The 27,973-nt window shown below is 43.0% G+C and overlaps 1 protein-coding gene across 2 annotated transcripts in view; it reads right to left on the bottom strand.

Annotated features, from left to right (window-relative positions):
- Nucleotides 1-27,973, bottom strand: part of MYO16 (myosin XVI) — a 2,357,781-nt gene that overhangs the window by 1,622,242 nt on the left and 707,566 nt on the right. For both annotated transcript variants that reach the window (XM_085622905.1, XM_085622906.1), the window contains exon 9: nt 13,169-13,322. In XM_085622905.1, coding sequence (XP_085479031.1) covers nt 13,169-13,322 — 154 coding nt within the window. The remainder of the gene's footprint in view (nt 1-13,168; nt 13,323-27,973) is intronic.

The raw sequence follows: 27,973 nt of genomic DNA, 5'->3' as shown, positions 1-27,973 counted from the left end.
TATGGCGGTTTCCAATTGGCTTTCCTCTTCTATCAATCTCTGCCTTTTACATCGAAAAACAGCTCCTCTCATCGTCCTTCGGTCCCCTGGTTTAATGATGACTTGAGGATCCTGAAATCTAAGTGCAAATCCCTGGAAAGGAAATGGCGCAAATCATATGCTTCCAGCTGTAAAGCTGATTATAAGGCAGCCCTTCACATATACCATTCCGCTTGCAAGTCTGCAAGGGCCACATATGTTTCAAATACCATCAATAATGCTTTAAATCATCCTCAAGCCTTGTTTTCCATGGTTAAAAAACTGGCTGGTGCAAACACTCTTCCTCCACCTCCCATTCTTGATTCTACTAGATGTAATAACATCGCTAATTTTTTCATCACCAAGGTAAAAGCGATTTATAGTATTTTAAATTGTTCTGTTCCTGATGCCCCTGATAAACTGGGCCCAGATAACAATTACATGAATCCGCCTGGCACATTAAAAATCTCACAGTGGCCCTTCCTCGATGATGACTCTTTTGCCAATTGCCTAACCAGGGTAAAGTCGGGCTCCCTTTTGGATCCTTTACCGGCTAACATCTTGAAACAACTTTCTCCTGCTGTATTGGGAATCTTTAAGGGGCTCCTCAATTCCTCTCTACATGAATCCTCTGTCCCTTTGGATTGGAAACAAGCAATGGTGGTCCCCCTGTTGAAAAGCCCAATGCTGACTCTTCGGTTTTAGCCAATTACCGTCCCATTTCACTTCTACCTGTACTTTCCAAAATCTTGGAAAAACATATTAATTTTCAGTTAACTACCCATATTGAAAATGCAAAATTTCTACATCCTTCCCAATCTGGTTTCAGGACACATTTCTCAACAGAGACTACACTACTAGGAGTAACTGAAAAATTACGCGCTTGTTTGGATCAGGGTGAGACTATGGCACTCATTTTATTAGATCTGAGTGGCGCATTTGATACTGTGTCTCACTCCATCCTGTTGAAATCCCTTCAGTCAGCAGGAGTGGAAGGATCTGCCCTTTTATGGCTGTCCTCCTTCCTCAGCGATCGTACTTTTCAGGTCTTTTCATCTAGCTCCTCTTCTACCTCACGTTCATCTGCATATGGAGTTCCCCAGGGGTCCACCTTGAGCCCAGTGCTCTTTAACATCTATGTGAGACCCCTTGCTACCATCGTTGAGGACGCAGGTCTCACATTATACTCCTATGCAGATGACACTCAAATCTTTTTCTCATTATCCTCTTCTAAAGACACTCCTGTATCCTCATTACGGAATGGTTTACGTCAAGTTTCGGAATGGATGAATGCTAACTGTCTGAAATTGAATGGGGAGAAAACCGAAGTCATCATTTTGGGCAAAGATAAACATCTTTGGAACCCTCATCACTGGCCCCAAGAAATGGGTCCTTGTCCCAAACCAGTTGCTCAAGCTCGCAACTTAGGGTTCATCATTGACAGTCAACTCTCTATGCGGCAACAAGCAATCAGCACCGCCGGTACCTGTTTTTCTATACTTAGATGGCTACGAAAGATCATTTGGATGCTCCCCGTCTCAACTCAGAGAACCGTGGTCCAGGCTCTTGTCATCTCCCGCCTGGACTACGGGAATGTACTCTATCTGGGGAGCAACAAAGAACTTTTGAATAAGCTCCAGGTGGTCCAAATTTCTGCGGCTCGTCTCCTTTGCCATGTCCCAAGAAAAACTTCCATCTCCCCTTTCTTTGACAACCTCCTTTGGCTTCGCATTGGAAGTCGAATTCAATTTAAGGCCCTCTGCCATATTTTTAAAATCAAGCAAGGCTTAGCACCTACATACCTGCATGAATTGATTCACCCTTACACTCTGCTTCGCGCCCTGCGCTCCTCCTGTCTAGGTAACCTGGCACTTCCTAGAATTAAACTGGCTAGAATGGGCGGATGCTCTTTCTCATACCTTGGACCCAGATTCTGGAACTCTCTTCCTAATCACATGAAACACGAATCTTCCTATCTCAAGTTTCGACGCGATCTTAAAACCTGGCTTTTCACCCAGCAATTGGCTTAGTTACCTAGTCTAGACTCTAGACATACTTGCACCGGGAAACCCTGTCTGGGGTAGCTGTGCGCCTTATAAAATTAATTTAATTATAATAATAATAATAATAATCAATACAGGAATTGTTGCTTTTAACATAAACAAAGTTGACAACTGTGATATTGAACACCATATTAGTTTGTCAAACATGTGGCTACCAACAGAAAAATCACCTTCAGGCAACTGCATATAAAATAATGGAAATGCCTTAAATAGGAATAGTAATTTGTGTATCTATAGTGCTATGAGGACCCCGCCTATAACAAAAAGCACTGTGGATATTTAAGTTGTTATTGTAAAGTTGTTTTACGCACAGTGTAGGATAGATTGACATAAAATAATTTTGTGTTTGAGATAAAACAAGCGCTTTCAACAAATAAGTAACCAGACTGTACCTAGTTCAAACATTTTGATAAGACCATTAAAATACGCTTTCCAAAACTAGGCACCATTACATTAGCTCTCAAAAAGAATAAATATGTCACCATGAATCTTCAAGTAACTCCAAACATCTAAGCCTACATTTGCTCTCAGCCAGCCTTTACATTTGGTAATCAACCAATTAAACACATTTACATTCCTTTCAGGTAGCAGATGGCCCAAAGATGGTGGTGCTATATGGGGACCAATTAATTTTCATTATAAAGGGGCACACACAGCTCCCTCAGAGAGATGCTCTGAGGAAGGTGGCAAGATATGGGGCTAATTTTTTAGGTTGAACTTAGGCATCGTGTGTGCGCTGGCTGCAAGACCTGCCGTAGCCGATAACGTACTTTGCTCCCGCCTGCAGCATTCCCATTGGTGCAGTACAGTCTCATTCTTAGTTGCTGCTTCCTAACTGGTGCACACAGCGATGAGTCACTTACGTTTTTGGCAGAGGAGCACTGCCCTTCCGTTTCCAATCTCAATCTGTTGTTTCTGAAAACTTTTGTTTTTCAAATTGTTGCAGCTTGGCATGCTGAGCTTTATCTTGATGTATGGTGGCCGTGCCTTTCTTTTGTTCTGCAAAGCGTGGCTCGCCTTGGAATATTCTTTTACTAAGAGTCTTTTCATGTGCTCTAGAAGGGCAGTGCAATTTACAAACTGTGCCTGGGGAGAGTAATCTCTCTTACCCTTAAACGCACACACTCGCATATGGTGCATGGACAGAGACATCCCATTCTTGGTGGGAAGTACTCCTTGCATGTGATGTCTGAGCAGTACCTCCTTCCCCAATCCACACACTGTTCAGACAACCACATAGAGCACCCGGGCACCATTCGACACCCAGTTCCTGGGCAGCACAACTTAAACAAGGTGCCTGGGCAGCACCCCCACATACTGGGTGAACACCAGTATTTCATACACGTAGTGCTCGGGCAGTAAGTCTGTAACCACACCAAACCCACAAACACACTGTGCATTCAATCACACATCACACATCCTCTGCACGGCCCCGGTCCAACGGTGTATCCATTTGGACTGTTGGACCGGGATGTATGACGTTACAACGCACACTTTTACAACGCATGCACTTACAACGCATTTTTTACAACGCATAATCCATTACAACGCATGACATTACAACGCAGGACACTACAACGCATTTTTAAAAAATACCTTTACAACGCATTACCATTACAACGCATACTACCTTTACAACGCATACCATTACAACGCATAATATTAAATTACATTTAAGGTAAGTATTAGATAGTATAGGGGTAAAAATTACTATTCTAACTCCAGGGGGTGCAACAGTAGGGTAAGTGTTGGATAGTGTAGGGGTAAAAATTACTATTCTAACTCCAGGGGGTGCAACAGTAGGGTAAGTGTTGGATAGTGTAGGGGTAAAAATTACTATTCTAACTCCAGGGGGTGCAACAGTAGGGTAAGTGTTGGATAGTGGAGGGGTAAAAATTACTATTCTAACTCCAGGTGGTGCAACAGTAGGGTAAGTGTTGGATAGTGTAGGGGTAAAAATTACTATTCTAACTCCAGGGGGTGCATCAGTAGGGTAAGTGTTGGATAGTATAGGGGTAAAAATTACTATTCTAACTCCAGGGGGTGCATCAGTAGGGTAAGTGTTGGATAGTATAGGGGTAAAAATTACTATTCTAACTCCAGGGGGCGCATCAGTAGGGTAAGTGTTGGATAGTATAGGGGTAAAAATTACTATTCTAACTCCAGGGGGTGCAACAGTAGGGTAAGTGTTGGATAGTGTAGGGGTAAAAATTACTATTCTAACTCCAGGGGGTGCATCAGTAGGGTAAGTGTTGGATAGTATAGTGTAATATTATGCGTTGTAATGGTATGCGTTGTAATGGTAGTATGCGTTGTAATGGAATGCGTTGTAAAGGTAGTTTTTAAAAATGCGTTGTAGTGTCATGCGTTGTAATGTCATGCGTTGTAATGGATTATGCGTTGTAAAAAATGCGTTGTAATGGTAGTGCGTTGTAAAAGTTGCGTTGTAAAGGTTGTTCCCCGTTGGACCGTGGCCGTGCAGAGGATGCAACACTGCATTATTGACATTTCAAAGCCACTTGAACACACTCAGCTATAGGACGATATTATTGTCCGAAAAAGGCCACCTACTGCACGGACCTACTACGGGTAACGGGGATGAATTTCATCACTTTTTTATAATAGGGAGTACACAAGATACGTCTGGTCATTTACCCAGGACCATTGAAACGAAATGAGAAGTGATCTCACAATTTGAAGTAATGATCATTCCCGAAATCACTATAATATACGATCGACCTTCTGGTGTCTAGAGAGAAATAACGCTACACAATAGCGATAACGTTAAGACCAATATCAATACACAGTTTCACCAACGTTGCTGTTAAGGTTGGCTTGGAGCCATACTTACCATCAAAATCAGAAACAGCACTTGAATAAGCCCTGAAGAAGTCCCAAGAGGGATGAAACGTGTTGGCAAAGCAATTGTGTGGTGATTTTAAAAAGGACAAGTGATTTACAATAAAAGATTTACTGTAACTACAATCAAGGCATACAACTATTTGATATTTTCGTCTGGGAAGTCATTCTGTTTGTGATATATTTCTTCATTTATCTGAATAAGTTATACTATGGCAGCTATATAAATAGAACACACGTTTCTTGGGTGCAGGGTTAATCTGTAGTTTCACAAAAATATTCTACCTGCACCGTGCCCCACACATTGTACAGCACTCCTCAGGTAATGTATATGACCCATGCCCCACACACTGCATACCCGCCAGTCCTTTGCACATTACATTTGTTCAACTGTGATCACAGCATAGGCACACCAATTCCTAGCACATGCTGATAGGGTGCCACACATGGCAGCTTCATTCCCTACAAAAGTGTTGGGTACTATTTAGTAGTTAGCGTTCACTAAGGCCCATGTATTGTAGAGTGCAGGCATCATTATTTAGCAGTTTTACATAGCGCTAGCTCAACTTGAAGATATTGGATCGCTTCATGTGAGCAACAGTTGCAGTCCAGGTGTAGCCACAGATGAGGGGAAGTGGAGTCGTTAACTCCCACATCAGTCTTTCCTACAGCTCGGACTCCCCTACCCTCTCTAATCTATCAAATCAGCTACCACTGTGCTCACAATACCACTATACTCCATAACATGCTAAACAAACACCCAACAGAATACGCTAAACAGAATTTTAACATACATTTTCACATAGTCCACATTCAATCATGTAGTCTTCTTTCATGGTAGTGACCAGCAGTTTCTACCAAAAGACACAACGTGAAACATTGTTCGGCATTTTAAACAAAATATATTTGGCTGGTATCACATGAAAATGTATTACAATGGCATAACTCAGGTACAAAACATATAGCATCTTTGTTTCATATCCCAGACTCAAAGCCTGCTATAGATTCATATTTTTCGTTTATTTTTGGCTTTTTGTGAGCCATTGCAGGGTCTGGTTATGTGGATTCAGTGGTGAAGTATACAAAAACTGTTGGCTGCAGTGTGCCATGCCGAGCTTTATCTTAAACTATGGTGGCCGTGCCTTTCTTTTGTTCTGCATGGTGCGGCTCGCCTTGGAACATACTTTAACTCTCAGGGTGGGGCCCATTTGACGAGCACTACTTCATGTTGCATTCCCTATAAGTGTTTGCTTTTTCCAGGATGTTGAAATTTAATCCTTTCAGGCAACATGTGACTCTTGTCTGCCCTAGCTCATAACCTATTTTCCATGTTCTGGTTCTCCTGCGCCACAAGGTCATACCAATAGCGCTACACAAAGAGAATCACATCACTGCAAAAAGAAAAAACTAAATTAAAAAACATTGTCAATGCCAACAGCTCTAACTTTAACAAATGAGAGACCTATTGAACTGTCAATGCTTGTTTAATGGGCCATCAACTATTAGTTAAACAGATGGCCATGGGGCAAAGGTGTGGATTTGAACTACACCCCAATTATGGCTGTGTTTCTAGCAAACAGGGGTTGGGGGGGGGGCATTTTCCTTGCTAGCATTAGTGGCAAGGTCATTCTTGCTTTGCTGAGAACAGGCCCCAAGCAACAGGGTGAACAAGTGTGGGTCTGTTCCCCTTTTTTTTTAAGTTTAAACACAAAGTGGCAGGAACCTCAGGATGTAGGAGTGATGTCCAGTGGAGTGGGCAGTGGAATAAGTATCATTGGTGCTGCTGGCAGAGTCATCTTAAGGATTTGTGGGGGCCCGGCAAGACATATTTTGTGGCCCCATATACAGAACAATTTAGTATTTTAATACCCATTTATACACATTTTTTACCATTTCAAGTTCACATGATGCCAGTAATTAATTGTATGTTATTTTCTGAAATGAGGTCACAGAAAAACAACTGAAATATATGTTGTTGAGGGCCCAAAGAAGCTTAAGATAAAATTGAATAGAGAGAGACAGAGTCAGAGATAGCAGTAGGTAGAGAGACTAAAGGTTGTGATGGAGAAATTGACAGAGTATAGGCCAGAGAGAGAGAACCAAAAAAATCTAATTTCTGGGGGACTTTGGAAGGTGAGGGATAGGGTCCCAACTAAACCACAATTATGGCTGTTTTACTATCCTTCCTTGCACTTGGCCCAGTACACCCTTGCTGTGCTACTGTTGATTTTGGCCTTGGACCAATGGGCAAGAGAGAGGAACATTGAATAAAAGGGGACACATTAGATTAGGTCACCAAGGATGGTGAATTTTGGGAGGATGGAGGTCCATGTAGCTGGCATTAGTGAAGTGGCAATGGTGTCCAGGAGTGTGAGGGACCCACTTCATTATAATTGGGACTGTTTTACTTTATAAAAATGGCATGGGGGCTCATTATTCATACTAGCATTGAGGCTGAGGGAACCCTTGCGGCAAAGAGGCAGGCAGCACATGGGAGCTCATTTTTTCTAAAAGGGACAGAGAGTCTGTTTCAAGATTTGTGTTATGACCAGGGATGGAGAGAAGGGATTACAGAGGCAGAGAATATAGCCTGCTATGAAATACACAAAAGGTGAAGGGAGGAATGTTTACAATTTGTCTAACCACTGGTGATCACTCAGGGTAGCATCCCAACCCATCGTTCATTTGCTCACCATGTCCCCTCGGTTTGGACCCAGCCATATGCAAATCAGTCTTGACCCTGCTCGTCATGGATCAGTCCAGTCCGGACAGCTAGGACAGGTCCTCTCTAAACCAGGAACAAGCATCCTGGTATCACCCCTCATAAGCCAGGCTAGGTTGCACTCAGTGACACTGTTAGTATGGGACCCATGTCTGGGCATACCCATGCTATTTATGGCGGTACAAGGCTGATTTGCATATGGCTGGGTCCAAACTGAAATGGCGTGGTGAGCAAATTAATGATAGATTAAACCCAGATTTGTGACTAGGGGTGAATGTTTGACAATGTTCAGCATTCCATTCATCATTTTTTTGTGCTGCAAGATAGCCTGCTACTTAGGACCTCAGCTAGTGTTAGTGCAGTAAATGCAGATGCAAAAGGGCAGAGGGGGGTGGTGGACTCACGTCACCAAATTACAAAAAGTAGTGTTATTTAGTAAATTACTGTTTTCATTTGATGTATTTTCTCTTTTATAAATCTAACATTTAGCATAAATTATGAGCTACAAAAAAGTACCTTTGAAAATATTTAATAAGCCCCGTGCCTTCTGCTCATCCATGAGTTGCTATAAAGGTATGGAGAGTGCTCCGACTTCAAAACATTTTTCTTAAGGGGGGATCCCAGAGCACAAAAGTTCAAAGACCTCTGTACTAAAGGCTGGTGTGTTTTGACCAGAGTTGCACAGGAAAATGTCACCAAGAGTTATGTACCCCGAGACAGGAAAGAAGTGAAAGAGAGGCACTTGGTAGAGTGGAAAATACACATAGTTGAGTGAGAAAGGATAGAGCGTAGGGAAGGGAGGAAGAAGGCGGTGTTTGAAAGTGTTGAAATATGAATAAAGCCATTGTTGTAAATACTTAGGAGTCTATTAGTATGTCGGGCGGATCGCCACCGCCTGCATGGCGGTGGCGATCCGCCCGCCATTGCCCTCCGCCCACCTCCCATTTCCCCCTGCCATATTATGATGGCGGGGGTGCCGCGGTGTACGGGACGACCGTCCGCCACTTTTTCCCCAGGTCAATGAGTCGACCGGACGGAAAAGGGTTGCATATGGTGGCGTGTCTGCTAGACACCGCCATCCATATTACTATGGCAGCGGGAAGCAGCCCCAATGCCGCCATTGAAAGGCTTGCAGTCCTCTGAGTTGGGGGCCCGTTGCCGGCCCCCAGGGTGTTAGGGGGGTGGGTGGTACACATGGGGGGTACCTATGGTACCTCCCTGCATTTGCATGCACAAGGTGGCAGGCACCGTACGGTGCCTGCCACGTTGTGCATGCAAATGCACAACATGCATATATTGCATTGTGGCGGGTGCTGCTTCCAGCACCGCCCGCCACAATGCAATGTATGCGGGATGCCACGGCCACAATAGGCTCCCAAGTGATGTGTGGGAAATGGCAATCATAAGTGAATATGTGCTACTTAGTGAGAAAAGAACTAAGGAGGGCCAGGCTTCTGCAGAAATCTGTGTCTAGAGTGCCATATATTTGTGAAATTTGTTGAGGTTATCAATTAGTTTGTGGTATGAACTGTGTGGAACTCGAACATAGGTAACCCAAGTCCACCAGGTAAGTTTAGAAATCTTTTCAGCCGATATCCATTCAATTAGCATAAGATTTGTGACAATTGTTAGCAATAGGTCTATTAGGTTATTAGTTACTTTTGTGAGATGGTAGTTATAGAAGGTAGCCAGCATAGCAGTTGCAAAGTCTGGTTCGATGTGACTTTTGAAAATGTTACTGAGGTAATAGGAGACTTTTTCCTAACAAAGGTTTGACCAGTTTAAAACTAAAAAACATGTGCTGGCTGTCCCCAGTAGATTTTTTTATAATTCCAACAAATGTTGGATTTGATGAGGTTCGATTTCACGAGTTTGTTGCGGTAGAGTGAGAAAACTGCATTGAGAATCAGAATGACTTTGTTAATCAAGATGGCGGGGAGGATTGGGCCTTACCGCTAGAGCAGTTGACTTTGACGCTTGAGAACTGGGTTAGTCTCGGCAGCAACACTCAACATACTGTGATTCTGGGCAAATCACTTAATCTCTCCGTGCCTCACAAAAAATCAATGTTTCCGTCTGTAATGCAACTAGTGCTCATGTAAAGCACTCTGTTACCTCCGGGTCAAGTTTGTGCTATTAAAAACTCGGAGAAAAAAAATGCTTTTTTAAAACCAATATAATCTTACCATAGGGCAGGGGTCTTCAAACTGTGGGGCGCGACCCCCTGGGGGGCCGTGGAGTGATGCAAAGGGGGTCCCGCCTTCCCAGTCACACTTCTGCCCAGGCCCAAGGGCTTCAGCTCCCCCCCCCCACCTCTTCCCCCGTCCTGTGTCTCAGTCTGGGCTGCTGCAGTGAAACTTGAGCTGCTGGGGGCTCAGCTGGGCAGTGTCTGGAGTCTTATCTCCGGCACCCCGTGTTTTTCACAGGTCTTTAAAGACCATTTGCATTTTTACATACCTTTGCAAACTGGTTACAGAGGCTTAGGTTTTATCCCTGGTTCCAGTACCCCCTGGGTCCCCACTCAGCCTATTCCTTACATTTGTCTTTTACATTTATTGCTGTAGTGTGAGAATGCATTTCATGGAAAGGAATATAAATTGAGTATGCCAAAAGAAAAATGCCAGCCGTGTTTTGGTTAAAGAGCCTGCAAAGATCTCCTCTTGGCACTAAATAGACTTAGAAATAAAAAAGTATGTATGCATTCGTTATATGACTTTTCTGTATTTGTTCTCTTTAATTATCAGTCATGGATCATTGAGGCAGCCCTAGAACACAATTAAAAGTGCTTTCTATTTATATTTGCTGTTCGAAGTATGCACAGATCAGCGCTGAAAATACAGCTTTAGGTGACTGCTTTTTTTGTACCGACTGGGCCATCAAAATAATCTGCTGGCAGCCCTAACCATAGGGCTAGAAGTTTGTTGCAGGATCAGCACATTATTTATTTCCTTCACCCTCGATCCCCGATTAATGCCGCAATAGTTTAACTTAGATCTTAAACTCTACGCCGCCATCAATAACATGCAGAGTTACTTCAAGTGTCTAGGAATGCACCCTGCATTCAGACAACTCATTCCTCATTCTCGCACTTCATTTTCACGCTCACCCTGCACTCACAGCGATCACAATGCACTCACACTGATCACCATGCACTCACACCATTCACCCGCTCTCCTTGCACTCACAGTGATCACTCTGCACTCACACCATTCACCCGCTCACCCTGCACTCACAGTGATCACTCTGCACTCACAGTGCTCTTGTGCTGCTCACCCTATACCTCACCCTGCAGTCACACGAGTACACTACTCATCCTGCACTCATGTGACACTTCACTCACCTGTCCCCCTCACTGCTCAATATGCAACTCACTCAAACAAGCCCATCAGTAATCATACATTCATTCATCCCATTCTGAACTTGCATCCGCACCCTAATTCATACGCCACCTCACTCACCCTGCAGTCACTCCTCTTGTCCTACTCTCACACTGTTGCATCGCTCACCGTGCACTCACATGGGCACTCTTGTCACCCACACAGTGCAGAAGGTTAATGTGCCTGCTACAAAGAATATGTACCATACAGATCCCAGAAATGAGTGTGAGTAAACTATGAGTAGCGCTATAAAAAATAAAATGTTTGTCAGAAAGGTACTATAGAGAGATGCGTTGCATTTGAGTGGCAGTGTAGGAATTCATGGAGAAGGAGGAAACGGGGGTGGGGCATCAAAAGAGACTGTTGCACCGGGTGCGACCAGTGTTAGGACCAGCCCTGACTGGGAGTGTTAGCCCCCCCCCCCCGAAGTTCTGGTCTAGTGACTCCCCTCCTTCTGCCTATTATTATTATTTACATTTGTAGTGCACTATTGTTACCAAAAGATGTCCTGGGGCTAATAACCATCTACTGCCTGAAGGCAAATGAAAAACACACAGAAGAGATAAATGCGAGAGACTGTTAGAGATGAGGGCAGTGAAAGGACAGAATGGCAAGAGGTGATTAAAGGTGAAGTGAGAGGTTGAATGGGGAGAATTCAGAAGTTGTAAAAAAGGGGTGAAAGAAAATGGCCTGCAAAGTGAGAGAGGGATCCGGGGTTAGGAGAGGAGAGAGGGATGGAAGGGAGGGGGTGAGAGGAAAGCGGCATGGGTAAACTGCTTAACTCCGCACAAAACCTCCAGGGTTTTAAGGGACCCATGCTTCTCCCGGACAGGGCCAGGTGAGCTTCTAATGTGGAAGCACGTATTGCTGCAGAGTGGAAGGCCCTTCACAAAGGTTGACTTGAAATCTTTCTGATGATAATTGCTGTATTTTGGCTATACACGGGTACTGATTGGGTGAAATCTTTCCTCGGTGTTACTGTGTGTAAAAAATGTCAAAATAATGAAGCAATGCTATCCCAAAATACGCGGCATCACATAACCTCATTTACATTTTCATCCCACGCAATTTAGTCAACAGGTTTAGATATTTTTGTCAAGAGGGGGTCCTTGCGCCTCAAAATGTTGACAGGGGGGTCTCGGCATCCAAAAGTTTGAAGACCTCTGCCATAGGGGCCTGCAATCATCAAAAGAATGAGTGAGATTGAACGCTGAGGAGGAACCATGAAGTGTGAGTTGAGAATAGCCATTAATCTATGTAACATATTTTTTTCTGAAGTTATAATAGCAACGTTAAAATATGGGGATTTTGGAGATAACTTCTGGGTGTAGGCATGACAGCATGAGAGGCAGTTATATATACTGGACTTTGGCTTGGTGAAACGTTAAAAGATGGTGGTGACTTTTTTTCTCTGTGTTAGCCAGTATAGGACTGTGATATACGTGGGAGGACTGCTGTGATGCCAAGGATAAAAATCCAATAAGAAAAAAAGAATATGAACAGTTTTAGGAAGGAAAGAATCAGCAGGAAAATTAGTCATCACTTTTTTTAATGCAAGTTTGTGCTGACTGTACTTCTCTGGCACATCTGTGTTAACAGGTGAGGGGTAACACATTCAATCGAAGATTTATTTGCCGTTTATTGCATAGAGATGGAAACAGTAACTAAATGGAAGAGCTAAGAAAGAAACTTAATATATAGTGATGAAAGCAATGGAAAGCCTTAAAGATGAAGTGGAAGAATCTGTGTTGCATCCTATAGTTTGATGAGAAATTCAGAGGTGGGGTGAAACAGATTTCATGAATGAAGTTCTGAGTAGCATATGTATCGCCAAGTCAACAGCAATTTATTTTTATAAAGTAGGTCATTGCCTTGTTTGCACAAATCTAACTTGATATTATCATTGTGGAATATTTTTGACAAGTTTCCACTTGACTCTTCAAGTACTATGTAACATTTTATTAGTTAATCATTTCTTTTGACATGCCACTTCTCAGTAAATTAATATATCCGCTGCAAATTGATTGATTGGTAAATGCACAGATTTTTGCAGGGAACTGACAGGATAAACACATAACACACAATCAGATTTTAAGTCAGTGAGTGCCTCTCCATATGGCCAGACTTACAGTTTGTTGACCGCCGCAGGCAGGTCATGTAGAATCTCTTCATAAGGTTCTTCTTCAGAAAATGCTGCGTTAGATGATGGGTCCTTTAGCCTTGCTTCCCAGACAGATTCGGCTTTTAGCAGCATTTCTTCAATAAGCTCAGATGCAGCAATATCTGAAAGTCAGCAAAAGTAGAAAGATTGTTTTTCTTTTTTACCAAACCCCTAACACAATCAAGGATATTATCGAGAAAACGTTGTTTCTGTTGCCTTTGGTGCACTGAATGTCAAGTAGCTCTGCTGCTGCAGCAAGACTGCTGACTCAAGCTTCTGTAGATAAAATGCACAATCTTCCTGGAAGTGCTATTTAACATAGGGCCATAAACATAAGATCAATACAATAAGAACTCCATTAAGTTGAGAACATTCTTGCAGGCATTTTAGATTTATGGACGCGTGCCTCCCTTTGCCTGTGAATATAGATCTTTAAAAAATAACACTCACTAGATGTATCTATTAGTTACCACCACTTTGTCAGTGATAAATATGCAGCAGGTGAATCTGACACTACATTACTTTGTTAAACATACATCCCGGTTACATAAAATGAAAAAATATAAAAACCGTGTTGAGGCAGATTGAGTTGTTTTTTGCGGACAGATATACAAAGCATTTTTTGGGTCGCAAACAAAACGATTCAGAGTTTGGAACTGCAAAAATGACTTTTTAAATGTACTAATTCACTTTTAAGAAAACGTAAAAAAAGTTAATGACCCCGAGAATGGGATTGCAACCCACACTTTCAATTTGGGGTCATAATACAATCCCAAAAGGGCAGCGGTCGTCGATTAGATAATTAAACAAGTTTATTGTGCAGTGGCGTAGCTAGACCTTTGACCGCCAGTGGCGGTCCCGGCGTTTGCGGCCTGTGGCGGCCTGCATGTAGGAGCTGGGTGGGGGTGCTGGCGGATTCCTGCGATGGCCTCAGGTAAGAGCAGTGGGGGTTGCCGATTCCAGCACATCTGCTGCCCTGTGACGTCCGCATTTATAAGCCGGGGGTGGGGAGACTCCGCCGCCACCAATACTCGTGTCGCCTGTGGCGGCCCAGCCCCCCCGCCCCACATTGCTACGCCACTGTAGTTGCGGAGTGGGCAGTTGTCCAGAGTCTCAAATACACCATTCTTTAGGTCTCGCCTAGTGCTGCAGCGCGAATGCGCTGCCATCGCTTTGCGAGGAATGCAGTATACTCTATAGTGTGGAATCTTTGTGGAAGCTCCGCCCACTCTCCGGCCCATCTTCTTCATTGGCTTAGGTTCTAAATGCTGCCTTCCGATTGGTTTTAAGCTTGTTAGTCCCACCCCATAACAGCCATGTCAGTCATGTGTGTCCTTTCACGGCTACTGGCCCCTTCACAGCACAGACTACTTTCTTCCTGGGCCCCCCTTCCGCAGTCCGATGCCTTCTTGCCGCCGCCACCCTCGCGGCTCGTCGCCCGCATGCATTGCTATTTGCAATGCCATAGGTCTCGCGTAAATGCGAGTCCTATTGCATTGCCAATGCTTGTTGGTATTACTCTCAACTGTTTCACGCAGTGCTTTAGGGTCACAACATTATATAACCTACCCTGTAGATGAGACAATATCCACGGTTCAGCAATTAGACAAAAGAAAATGTATGGTCTCCAGCTTTCCCTTATTCGCTGCGCCAATGTCAGTGCCGACAGAGCCCACAAGAGGGCAGCAGAGCTCCAAACAAAATGACTTTGCAGCAATTTATTTTCAAGACAATCAAACTGTCCATCTCAGAACCATCATTTCAATGTATGCTGTAGAATATGAAAATTCTCTATTTCCATACATGTGGGCTAAGTAAAATTCAGCAATCTAACACACTTAAGAACCGATTTCAGACATTTTCAATTGTGCGCCCCAGGGAGTATTGTCCTCTCGTTCCGATCACGATATTGCTTCAAGAGGAAAGGTTTATCCATTCGTTAAAAAGAGCGGCTTAAGTGTTTTTTACACTGGAAAATAAAAATCCGGGACTTAATAAAAAAAAATCTGAGATTTAAGGACTCAAACATTTCTTGCTGAGTACAAACGTGTCCCCTACCTCTCCTAGCCCGACCAGTCTCCTGTATGTGACAATCTCTTGGGGCTCCCAGACATTTCCCAGGTACAGCACGGGCAAGAAGATGTACTCTGCAGGAGGAAGAGAGGCTCTGCTGCAGGGTGAACCGTGCACAGCTTGTTCTAAAACCCACGGCATAGCAAATATGCAGTAAGTATGTTTTAAAAATGACTTAAAAGGCTTCTCTTTGCTACAGAGTACATGCAATTCTCTTAGTTTATTGTTTCGTTCAAGTAAGTGAATTGTGTAGCTGTGGTGTGCCAGACCCCTGGACTGCTCACTTCACTGGTGTTACATTTTGGAATAATACAGCCGTCTATGACCGCTGTGTGTATCTCCCAGCCTCTACTGAGGCTTGCCCAGCACCATGCTGTCATGACACTGCTAACTGCGCCAGCCGGAGTCCGCGAGTCAGCTGACTCTAATTAATGTACACTATAGGCCCCGAGGCAGCTGGGCTCTGTGTTAGGGCCTCTCACACCCTGTTAGGTGGTTCTGCAGCATAAACGCACGTCCTTGCTCCTTTTAGTGTTAATTCTTAGCGGAGCCATGTGACCTGCTTTCTAGCTGTCCACTTTTTTCTTTTTCCTAGTGGTGACATCGGAGGCTGATATTAGTAGTTACTTCGCAAGTCTTACTTTCCTGCTTAAAGCATTCGCTTATGAATAAGGTGGCCCTTCCCACTCCAAGTGAAAAACCTTTTCCCATCACATTAATTTTTTGCATGGCCTCGTCTTGGACAACAAACACCACCTGGTAAAAGTGATTTGTTTTATTCTCCTTGTTTTACCATGCTCCTTTTCTTTTATTTTTGTCTAATTGGCATTGCTTCTGCCTTTTTATTCTTATTAGTCAATACATTATGCCAACCAAAATTCACAAATGTATTATATGATCAGCAATAAAATAGCAATAAAATAAAACTTCCTATATCTTTTATGAACTATTTAAGTAAACAAGACTCGGTGTCAAGAACAGAAGTATGGGAATGGTCTTCAATGCTATGTCATGTGAAGTGATGCTCGCACTCTTTCATATCTAACAAGGTTTCAGATTGCGTTAAATGATATTTTGATAATTTCATTGTAATTATGACTCAGCCACTTCATTAATTTGCAGCAGTTTTAAGATCTGAGAATTTCTCGTTGCTCAAATGGGTCAGATTTCTGATACTTATGTTTCCCTCATCTTTTATTGGTTGATTTTGCTGGCGAGAAAAGTGTCACTCATAGTGGTTCTAATGACACTCATAATTTCACAGAAATTATGAAAATGTCACACATAGCACTCTAAAACCTTGGCAGCTATGCTCTCGGGTAATTTCCGCGTTTCCTGCCTTGTGCTTCAGCTGCTCGGTGTTTCTCCCACCGGGACACTGGAGCAGTAAACCCCGAGCCCTGCCGTGCACAAGGAACATCACTTCCATTACAGTCCTTTAAAGGAGCAAGTTGGTCAGAGCACGTGCCCGAAGCACTTTCACACGCGGGGTGCAGGAGCCTGCGAGTGGAATGTGAATAGAAAAGCACTGCGCCACAGTGGGATGAGTGCTGTGTGCATCGTCGAAGGAAAAGTATTTTTCAGATGCGTCAGTGCTTAATTTGTCAAATAATGAGTACCAGTGCCCAAAGTTCTGCTCGGAAGCCCTATTAAATAAATGTCGGCGGGCCGTATACCAGGGCTCTCTAGAATTAAAACACCCCAGGCCTCTTTAATCCAGTACCTGACACCCTTGGCTCGTTTATTCCACTTGCTGGTTCCTGCTGTCTCCCGTTTGTGACGGTACTTAAGTCTTTCTCATCCTCCTTCTTTCCACTTTGTGTGTTTAGGTTGAGCATTCGAGATCTCTTGTATATATTTTAGTATATACTTATTATATACTTATATGTGTATGTACTGTGTGGCCTCTGGAGATCAGCCCTAGGACCTGTCTGCTTCCGCCTAAGGACTTTTTTTTCTGTTCATCTGCCTCTATTTGTCTTTACGCAAAACGACCAGCAGAGGTCAGTAAAATACCAGAATCACTTTAGCATGCTCTAGATTCCAGTCCATAGAAATTGTCTTCCACGAGCACCCGTAGACAATTATTTTTTTCAAATCTTGTATTTTTAGTGATATGACCACCGAAGGCCCTGATTTTATATTAAAAACAGAGCTTTGGACTATACCATTTCTTCTGATAGGCAATATTTCTCTCCATGTGTTCCCATATCTGGCATGAGTTGGTGCTTACTCTCCCTCCATTTTAAAGAACAGTAGATGTTCAGCACCCAGGCTAATGTGCAGCATAGCTAAATACATATAGGTTCCTAAAGGCGAGACCGATTGCATTGCAAATGCTTGTTTTAACTGCAGCCAGTTTCTTTAAAGGAAAACAGTGTGCACACAAAAACTGTTTTAGTTTTTTAAAGGATAATACCGAGATGGCAAGGCTCCAACACTGTGATGGAAACCAATCAGAATGAGTCATAATTTTTGACCTACCTTATTAATATTCATATGTAGGCAAGATTTCGACCCACCCTAAATTGTAATTTAGGATACTGACCTATTTGTACACACTGGTAATGAAAATCCTAGTTGCAAATTATGACCAGCTTTTTCGGACCAATATTAGGACATTTGGCCCTTGAAGTCTTTAAGCTTCACTGGTCCCTCATAGAGTGCACAAAGCCTACAAGAGAACAATGCCAGCTAACAATTAACTTTCACTGTTTTTGTACCCATTCCAAATTAGTATTCCAGAAAGGGTACAAGTCCCCTGAGACAGTACCGATGTGGATACACACAACATGAGATAGCATATCCCTTGTGGGATTTGCGTTTTTAATTACATAAACAGACATTTACATTTTCACTTTCATCCAGTAAGCATTAGACGATTAAGAACTTTCTGTGAAAAGTTTGAGAATACTCAGAAATGTTTAACTTTGGCAATATAAGACCTCAAATGACATCTGCACTTATGACTGTAGAAGTTCAACCCAAGCTGCACATTTTCAGAAGTCATGAAATTGGTGTCTGTAGAAACGTGCCGCTCCTAGTTCTGTCAATGAGGATCCGTTATTCAGTCTCAGATAACAGTTTTTGCTCAATAAAGCATGCTTTATGTGTGGAAAGGAAAATGTGAATCATGCCTATTGTTGTCCCCATCTCAGGAATTGTGTGTCAGCACTGATATATACAATTGCCCAAAGTGAAAAATGTGTTCTTGCCTTTTGAAGAGAAAGCATGCTATGTAATCAAAGTTCCCAGCACATAATTATGCAATGCACACATAGTGATATGCATACCACATAGTACATTATATTGGGCACACATAATACAGTACAACCACCACTTTTGTGGTTTGTTTTTTGAGAGGATGTAACCAGTCATTTTATTTTGTTGATGGGTTTTCCATGACCCACACATGGGCATGAACTCAACAAAACTGCAGGGGTTGATTAAGTGACATCACTTTGACTCTAATTATATCATAGGCATTAATGGAAAAATAACCTTTGGCCTTGACAACAGCACAGGATATGAACTTCTAAAGATTTGGAAAAAATCTACAATACTATGTGTTGGACCAAGCCCTTTCTTCAGGATCACCCCAGAGTTTTGCATTCTGTTGCTGAGCAAGTTTTTGTTGACTTTTGAAACTTTGTGCACTTTACTCATGGTGGAAAACCGCTTTTGATCTCCCCTTTAAACATGGTAAAATTGACCTACACCTGATTGGTACATTTAATTTATTGGAAAGTCTCTAGAATATGGTACTGCATGTGCCCAGGGTATGTAAATGTAATGCTAGTGGTAGTTAGTAGCCCTCATTGTGCCACCCACTAAAGTAGCCCTGTAAAACATATCTATCAAGACTGTACCCTTTAGTACAGTTTCAAACTGCCATTTTGACTGGACAAAATAAACCCTGTACCTGGACTAATCCTAACTTTTTAATACCTATAAGTCACCCTCAAGGTAGACACTAAAGGCTCATAGGACAGGCAGCATGTTCTTTAAAAAGTAGTACATGTGTACTTACATTTTACAAATCCTAACAGTGAAAACGCCTACTCAATTCTGAAAGTTGTAAGAATATCTCTCCCATAGACTAACACTGGGTTATCTTATTACACTTAATACGTTATAACTTCAGTTTGGGAGAAGATAGAGAAATGCTTCTTCCACTCGAATGAACTGTAATTAAACATTTTCTTTGATGGTAAAGTTGGGTTTTAAGTTGCTAGTTTGAAAATGCCACTTTCAGAAAGTTTTTCCAATCTATTCCTATTGGTCAAGCCCCAACCGGTCGGATAACCGAAGCAGATGCTAGCGAATTTCAATTGTGACTGGGACCATTTTGAATCGGTGGCAATAAAGAGTGTGGAATCTACTTAAACAAGGTCACAAGGTCACAAGGCCCTTTTGGTGTCAGTGACCTGGAATTGTTTTGAAAGTTGTGATTCTTCTGGTACAAACTATGTGCCTGACAAGAACTAAGGGACCATTATAACATTCTACTCTACTTCCTGAAGATGGTCTAACGGACCAATTGGCCAACAAAGACCGAAACGTCAAGAAGTTCATCTATTTCCCTGGCATCTTCTTGCATTTAGGAATTGTTTTCTGCTGCTTGATATTCATTTCCTATTTCCTGGAATAGATGTTTACACCAATGATTTGAAGGTTTTACTTTCTGTACAACTTTGAATAACCACTTTCGTGGTGTTTTGTTATAACCCTTTGTATTCACTCCCAATTTGTTCACATTAAAACTCTTTATATTTTGAAAAGTACATACCCGTGTTGCGAAATTGTTCATCATAGATTATTCACATTTCTAAATGAAAGTATTGATGTTTAGATTGCTCAATAGTCAGCCACCTGTTGGGGCTTAACCAATAAGGAATAGATTGGAATAACCTAACTTATTGTTTTGAACAAAATCCCATGTAGGCACAGTTACTTATTACTAGTTGTTCTGCCCAAGCCTCCAAGGGTATATTGGGCTTCCCACTTTTTTCTACTTTTAGAAAGTTGGCATTTTTCTGCCTAAATTAAATGTGCCTTTCTGCTGCCTGTGTCCAGGGTCACATGACTGTGAATTGATCTCTGGTGATGTTTTGAATATTCTTTCCAGGCATGGCAACAAACAGGCCTGGAGTGTGGGACAGGGTGTTGACCTCTTGAGCAGGATGTCCTGGAGTGTTATACTCAGCCTTACTGAGCTTCAAAGAGTAGATCTAGAGCTTGCCCACTACCTTCCTGACTTCTAGGGGATGCCTGCCCTGCCACTGGCAAATGCAGCTCACATCTATGCCTGCCTGCCCTTTGTTACCCTAGACATTTTGGAGCCAAACCCAAGAAATGAAAGGATAGACAATGGGGCAGTCCCCACCCACAGACTAGCACTGGGATGAAAGTGGCACGATCAGAACTTCTCATCTGAATACTCCTGAAGTCTTAAGAAAGAAGACTGGACCTGCTTGACTTGAGCGCAGAAGAGACTTCAAGGTCATTTGGCTCAGCTGCTGTTTAAGCTATAGGAACACAACAAGCTTTCAGCTGCCTACCGGCACCTGCACAGCTGCCCAACAGCAACTGTACCTGCCTGATGCTGGCCTATGCTGGGGTGAGTTATGGTCCCCAAGAGGGGCCCCTCCTGGCCCTGGACCCATGGCTGGCATCAGATTATACTCCATATGTCAAACAAGGCTAGGCACCAATGAGGGGTGTGAATTTTATTATTTTAACTGAGGACCCAAAACTGCTAAGAGAGAGGAAAAAAAAATGTCTTCTGCTACTGGTATTTTTATCTAAAAAACTGTAGTCCCACCGCCCTCAATTTATCAAACTAAAAACAGCCCTCCACTAACCATCACCTTCACAGAGAAAAATCCAAAGTACTTAAAGAAAAATGAAGGTGAAGCATGAGTGGGCCCCTCACGTACGCACCACCATGGAGGCTGCCAGCCGGTTCTCGCTAGTATGCCCACGTTTTCTCATCATCGGGTGCCCACTCATGAGAAAATAGAAGTTAGAGTCCAGTGAAGAGAAAGGGAGAGCAGGCCGCAAGAGAAAGCTGAGTTCCTGTTCCCCACAGAAAAGAGAGAAGAAACAAAACCCGTGTGTTGCAATGGCAACACTATTATTAGCTCATAAACCACCCTTTCTCTTCACTGGACTCTAACTTCTATTTTCTCATGAGTGGGCACCCGATGATGAGAAAACGTGGGCATACTAGCGAGAACCGGCTGGCAGCCTCCCTGGTGGTGCGTACGTGAGGGGCCCACTCATGCTTCACCTTCATTTTTCTTTAAGTACTTTGGATTTTTCTCTGTGAAGGTGATGGTTAGTGGAGGGCTGTTTTTAGTTTGATAAATTGAGGGCGGTGGGACTACAATTTTTTGGATAAAAATACCAGTAGCAGAAGAATTTTTTTTTTCTCTCTCAGCAGTTTTGGGTCCTCAGTTAAAATAATAAAATTCACACCCCTCATTGGTGCCTAGCCTTGTTTGACATATTGACATTGAGTGGAGGGCAGCTTGGCACATACCCTCTATAGCTCCTGTTTGTAATGAGATCAGATTATACTCCACCTGCCTCAAAACCTGAGTTCCAAGTTAAGATTCAGAAGGTTTCCGGCAGTTTACAACCACAAATGGGCTCCTCTTGTCATTTGTTGACGTCCATGATGTCACCAATGCAAATCGCCAACGACGACCTGCTCTTCATTTCTGCTCTGAGATCCAGTGCCAATGGCAGCAGTCTGCATTGACTGCTAACACAAAACTCCAGCGACGACCAACTCTTCACGCCTAACAGCGACCGTCCATGATGACCGACCTGCTCCTCATGCCAACAACGGTCTGCTTGCGTCGATGATGAAAATGAGACACGGCTGCAGCTTCCCACATGAACTTCGACTCGTAGATTTAAAATCATCAGCAGAATGAACCTGGTCCCTGTATCCGACCTGTGATCCTTCGCAGTTGGCCTCAACTTTTGACTTTGACTCTGTCTTGCGCTACCAGATAACCACAATTGGCACTTTGTGCTTTTTGGTGCTATTTTCAACTGAAAATATAACAATTCATATCTACGGTTCTATTGAGTGTTTTTTTGTCATCTAGATGTCATTATATTTATTAAATGTTATGCTATTTTTCTAAATTAGTGTGGGAGTTTATTTTTATATTGTGTTTTCACTTTATTCCTGTTTGAGTGCTATATAAATATTGTACTCATTTTCTGTAGGTTAAGCCCGAGTGCTTTTGTGCCAGGCTATCAAAGGGTTAAGCATAGGTTTATTTAGTGACTTTTGAGGTTCATTCTAACATGGATTGTTTTTATTTGAGTGGGCCCTCCACCTCTCACAACTAATAAAGCAAATGTCTACACTACTAGAGTAATAAAACAGCAAAAACCTTTCTAAAGAAAGATATAAATCCAGTTTTAATACTTATATATTAACTAGCATACTTCTGTGATGTGCCATGGCAAAGATAGTGCACAGTGGTACCTGGCTTCTTTTACAATATGCAGGACATAAATGTGTTTGCAGCAAAAAAGGTTACGTTTTAGATATGATAAAACCTCTAACTTTGTTTAAATTCATGATATTGACCACTGAATGATTAAAGGCAAAGCCACCATTACCAGATATATAACAAACTACATACAGGTTACACACTCCAAGGTACTGGAGGCAAAAAATGGCCACCATCATTGATGTGCTTCTTTCAGCAGCATGATTACGTGAACATTTTGCAATCTGTTCCTTGAATTATTTTAAGAACCCCAGTTTAAATCAGGCGCAAATACTCGGTAATTTGCGTGCTATGTTGAGCCCATTGTTTCTATTCAGGTTCTAACTGAATATACTATACTGATCTAGTGTGTGTCACATTTATCCCAGTGATGCTCCTTGGTGCTAATGAACGGCCAGGACACCAGCCCATCTGTCACGGTGCAAGTGCCCTCACGTCAGGCGTGAGAAGCTCATTCACTCCTGTTTATTTCTTAGCATTCTGGTATCTTTGTTAGTGCATGCATGATCTGAACAACAACATCACCAGTCACAGAATGTAAAGGGAGAAACATGGCTCACTCTGACATTGAATATCACATTGCAGCTGCTTAAGAAGGGCATAAGACTGTTGTGCTGATGATAAGAACCATAAGGCAGATCAGTTTTCATAAATGCAGATTATTTCTTTCTAGATGTGGTATTTTTCCACAAATTGGCCTGGTTGTTTGGAAGGTTTAGTGCTAGTTAGTCCCACTTTAAAAAGTTGAGTCGAATTTGATGGTCTGTCCCAGTGGGTGTTTATACTGAACGCCAGTACAAAATGTTGCCCCCAAAAAGCGCAGGGGCAGTGAAATCTATATTCCCCTCTGAACAACAAAGCTCTCTGTAAGAGAAACGTATCCCAGCCACTTATGTGCATGCGTATATTTGCACTTTTCTTTTCCTGCACAGATAACCACAGTCCTTCAAGCACCTATATGCAAGACGAAGACAGTGGATGAGATGTTCAGGTTTTTGTAAGTCCCTGCAACCTCCAAAAACAGAATTACAACAATGATGACCAGAACTGCAAGATTCCCTAATACACAAACCACATGAAGTGTATGCAGTGCTTTCCAGTGCTACATTCAGTTGCTGTAAATCAAGACCGCTCCCATACTGCATTATATTGTTCAATGAATGCTTCCGACTGGACAAACAACTTACTGACAATTTATAAGCAGAATAATTCAGCTTGGACGGCTGAAAGGAAGAGTAGGGCTGCCAGGATTCCAATTTGTCAACTCAAGGTTATGTGCAGGTCTTTGCAGCAATAGCTCAAACTGCGGCACTGCCTTTTCATAAAGAACATCACGGCTTCAAGTCTCTCAAGCTGAATACCATCTCCCCAAATCAAGTGGCTGGTATCACTATAAACCTCTAATAAACAAGCACGAATATATTGAAACCGAACCAAGTTACAATAAAAAAATATTAGTTATCTAATGATCATGCTGTCCATGGACCCAGATTTGAAACTTGGTCTGTCCCTGCTAAATCTATAGAAAGAGTAATCCACTTTTGTTCTAAAGTATAGCTGCACAAAATGATCATATTTCATGTTTGGCACCTGCCAGCCCTCACCTATTTTTTCAACAACACTTTGGGGCATATTTACAATAAAATTGCAAAGCATGTTGTTAAGCCAGGAAGGCTAACAACACACTTCGTCACTTTAAAAACGTAGGGCTGCACCATATTTACTAGAATATGGTGCAGCCCTGCATTTCCCCCTGCGCTGGCACTCAATTAAGCTGCCTGGCACCAATGCAGGCACCTGTGCACCATAGTTGAGGGGAAGATTGTTTATGTACAGGAAGGTCCCCCTTCCTGCACATAAACAATCTTTAAATGCCGGTTTGTAACTTCTATATGTGTTGTTTAATGCACACCACAACACCGATTGCCCTCCCCTTTCACGCTAAACACAGGGTGCCTTATTTACAAGGTAGCGTTAAGACATGTTAAGTGTCTTAACGCTGCCTTATAAAAAGGTCGAGGCCCCTATCACCAGCCACAGTCCATGCAGGTAACAGCGGTGGGGTGGTGGGGCCAGGTAAGGGGGGATTTCGAGGGATGAAGCTGAGAAAAAATGAAATAAATAATTAATTTTCAATCTGCATCATCCCTCAAAAAAAAACCTTACCCGGCCCCACCGCTCCACCGTTGTTATCTGCACGGACCGTGGCTGCCTATCGCCATCACAACATCACTGAAAGTGAAGTTGTGGTGGAGATGGGGGCTAGTAAATATGCCCCTTTTTACTTTGGGACAAGCAGTTTTGCTTTTCCCATTTAAGGCATGAGCTACCCAGTTCCAGCAAAAAAGTGGTGCTGGCTTGAAGGGCAGATCTGCCTGTTGTTAAAGGGTCAGCCTACTTAAGGCAGTGGCTAACTTCACTTTGAGTGATTACATTTTGCTCTCTCACCAGGAGTACATCGCATACAAGGTAAATGTCAAATGTCAAGGTACTTATAGAGCGCACTGTCACCAGACGGCCACCTTGCGGTGTCGCCTTTTGCGGTTTCCTGGCGCTGATACTCATACCGCTGTGGAACCCCTCCTGGCTTTCCGTGTGAAGTGTCCACTCCTGGGCACCCCCAGGGAGAAGCCAGGCATCCTTAGCGCTGTTGGGGCCAGTGTGGAGGCTAAGCAAGCTATTGCCCAGAGTTGCAGCGTGGGGCCCGTGATTAGAATAGGCACCGAGGCGAGAATAGACAGGTCCGAGGAAATTGAGCCCGGGCCCCACCGAGGCAGGAATCGAACCCTGGTCCCTGGCCAGAACTCTGCTTCAGGGTCTGCCGCTCTAACCATTGAGCCACACTCCTCCAGATAGATAGTTCCCTTTAGTGCCAGTGTTTTTAGGATGAGCCTAGGCAGCACACATGCGCTGTCTGCAGGACCTGCTGTGTTCCGTAAAAGGACCTTAATCCCAACTGCTGCATACCATAGGTTGACATCACTGTCACTCTTCTTTGCTGCCTCCTAACCAGCTCGCGCAGCCGATACGTCACCTCCATTTTTAGCTGAGGAGCACCGGCCAAGCACAGCTTACTTATGCTTTTATTGTTTTTCTGTTGTTTGGGAGAACTCTTTTTTTAAATAGTTTCCTGCCTCTGCTCGGTTTCTGCCGCTGTTTTCCAGCTGTCGCTTTACTTCATCTATGCATTCACCCGACGGGAGGCATTCTGCATTTGTTACAGCGTTCATGGACACTGGGATTTATGCAATTTTCTTTTGTTTTTTTGCCACAGCATTCTGGCACCATGGCACCGGACAAGTACAGCTTCCTTATGCTTTTATTGTTTATCTGTTATTTGGGAGAACTCTTTTTTTTATTGTTTCCTGCTTCGGCTCGTGTTCTAATCTATGTGTTTCTTCCCCTGTTTCCCAAATATTGCTATACTTCCTCTACGTGTTCACCCGACGGGAGGCATTCTGCATTTGTTACAACACTGGGCTTTGTGCAATTGTCTTTTTTTTGCCACAGCATCCTTGCACTTTTTGACTAAGCAAATGCATTTCCCAGTTTTTGAGAGAGTTGGTGAGTGCATATATGACAGTAGTGCACTGTATCAGACGGATTGTGACCAGACGAAGAATGGCGTTGTACTACTTTGGCAGCGTTCAGGACTACTTTGGCATTTATTTATGAGCACTTTTCACAAGCGCTGCTGTGTGCCCTGCTCTCTCGTACTCTTCGTGCATGCAGCACTACTCCTCCCCTCTATCCTCTTGTGCTGTGCGTCCCTTCTGCCACTTTGTGTGCCCTGTCTCCTGTTCACTGGGTTGTTGGGGTAAGAACAGGTAGCAAAGCTCACCAGTATACACTCATCAATAGTATAGCCCTCATCTCTTTAAATCTCCCCAATAATATCCATATTTTAATCCCCAAATTGCCATCTGATCAATGCAGTTTCCAGAACACTGCTCCACTATTTCAATATTGCAAGCCATCCATCATCATCAGGATTTTAAAACCATTTAAACGTCACATATTTCCTCTGATAAGCCTTGCAGCCAGTTACCAAATTCAGCTGTGTCACCCGTATTTTACATTTAATGTTATTTGAATATTGAGTGCCTCAGGACCACTGGCATAACTCCATGGTGTTTAGTGTCACCATATTTGAAAGCTGCACACCTTTTAACCTCATGCACTTGCACAGCGCCGCCAAAAACAACAAAATAAAAACACAACCAGCAGTGCCGTGTCACCTTCTCCCCGAGTCCCCGGGCTCTCTCAGCGTCATTGTAGAGCTGAGCACATAGGGTGCTCTGCAGATATTCAAAGGCTGTGTGTTTGGGATCATGTTAGTTTCCGCCTTCAAAATGCCCATGTAACTCAAGCTGTGAATAATAGATGGGATTTTCCTGTCCTGCTGACTCGCTTAATTTTTCCTTTTGGTTGCAACTTTTTTTCCCTTCAGCAAATTTGGCTTGTTTAAGAACTGGAATGTGTTATCTTTAAACTGAGAGCTATCTGCTATGCAGAAATAAAAATAACACAGTTTTTATGAAAAGCAACTTTTCTGTATTCATTAGGTGACAGTGGACACTTGGAAAATGCAGGAATTGGCTAGGACATGGAGTACTAAATGTACTCCTATGCCAAGGCAACCCAATTGTGTCATTGGTGGGGAAAGAGTTAAATGTTCACTGCCTTGCAATCGCCTTCATGTATTTACGAAACCCCATCATAGGCGTCACTGGGTTTGGCTTTAACCCAGTCTCTGATACAGGCATTAGGTTTCATGCACTGTCAAACACGGGCTGTGATTAAAAACTTGCCAGCACATATAGTGGCCCTGGGTTTAGCAGTACAGGCAGCCATTAACTGCATCTTTAAACGATGTTCATTGGCTTTAGGGAATACCTTACCACTGGTGTTTCCCATAGTAGCATTTCGAGGAATGCTGTATTCCAATAAAACCCAAATGGAATTTCTACAATTGTAGAGATTCTGTGCAAAGTTTCAATTACGGAGGCCTCTGTTGATTTTTCACCTGCATGCTCACCTACGTGCTGCAGTTTTTTAAATCATCCTAACTCTCAGGAGGGCTTAGTAGCTTTAACTTGTTGCTGGGCCTCTATCTAGAAATGGGCTTTTGCACACTGCTTTAAAAAAACGTAGAGCTCCAT

This window comes from Triturus cristatus, chromosome 8, assembly GCF_964204655.1.
Source record: "Triturus cristatus chromosome 8, aTriCri1.1, whole genome shotgun sequence".
NCBI lineage: Eukaryota > Metazoa > Chordata > Amphibia > Caudata > Salamandridae > Triturus > Triturus cristatus.
This window is presented reverse-complemented; position numbering and strand designations above follow the sequence as displayed.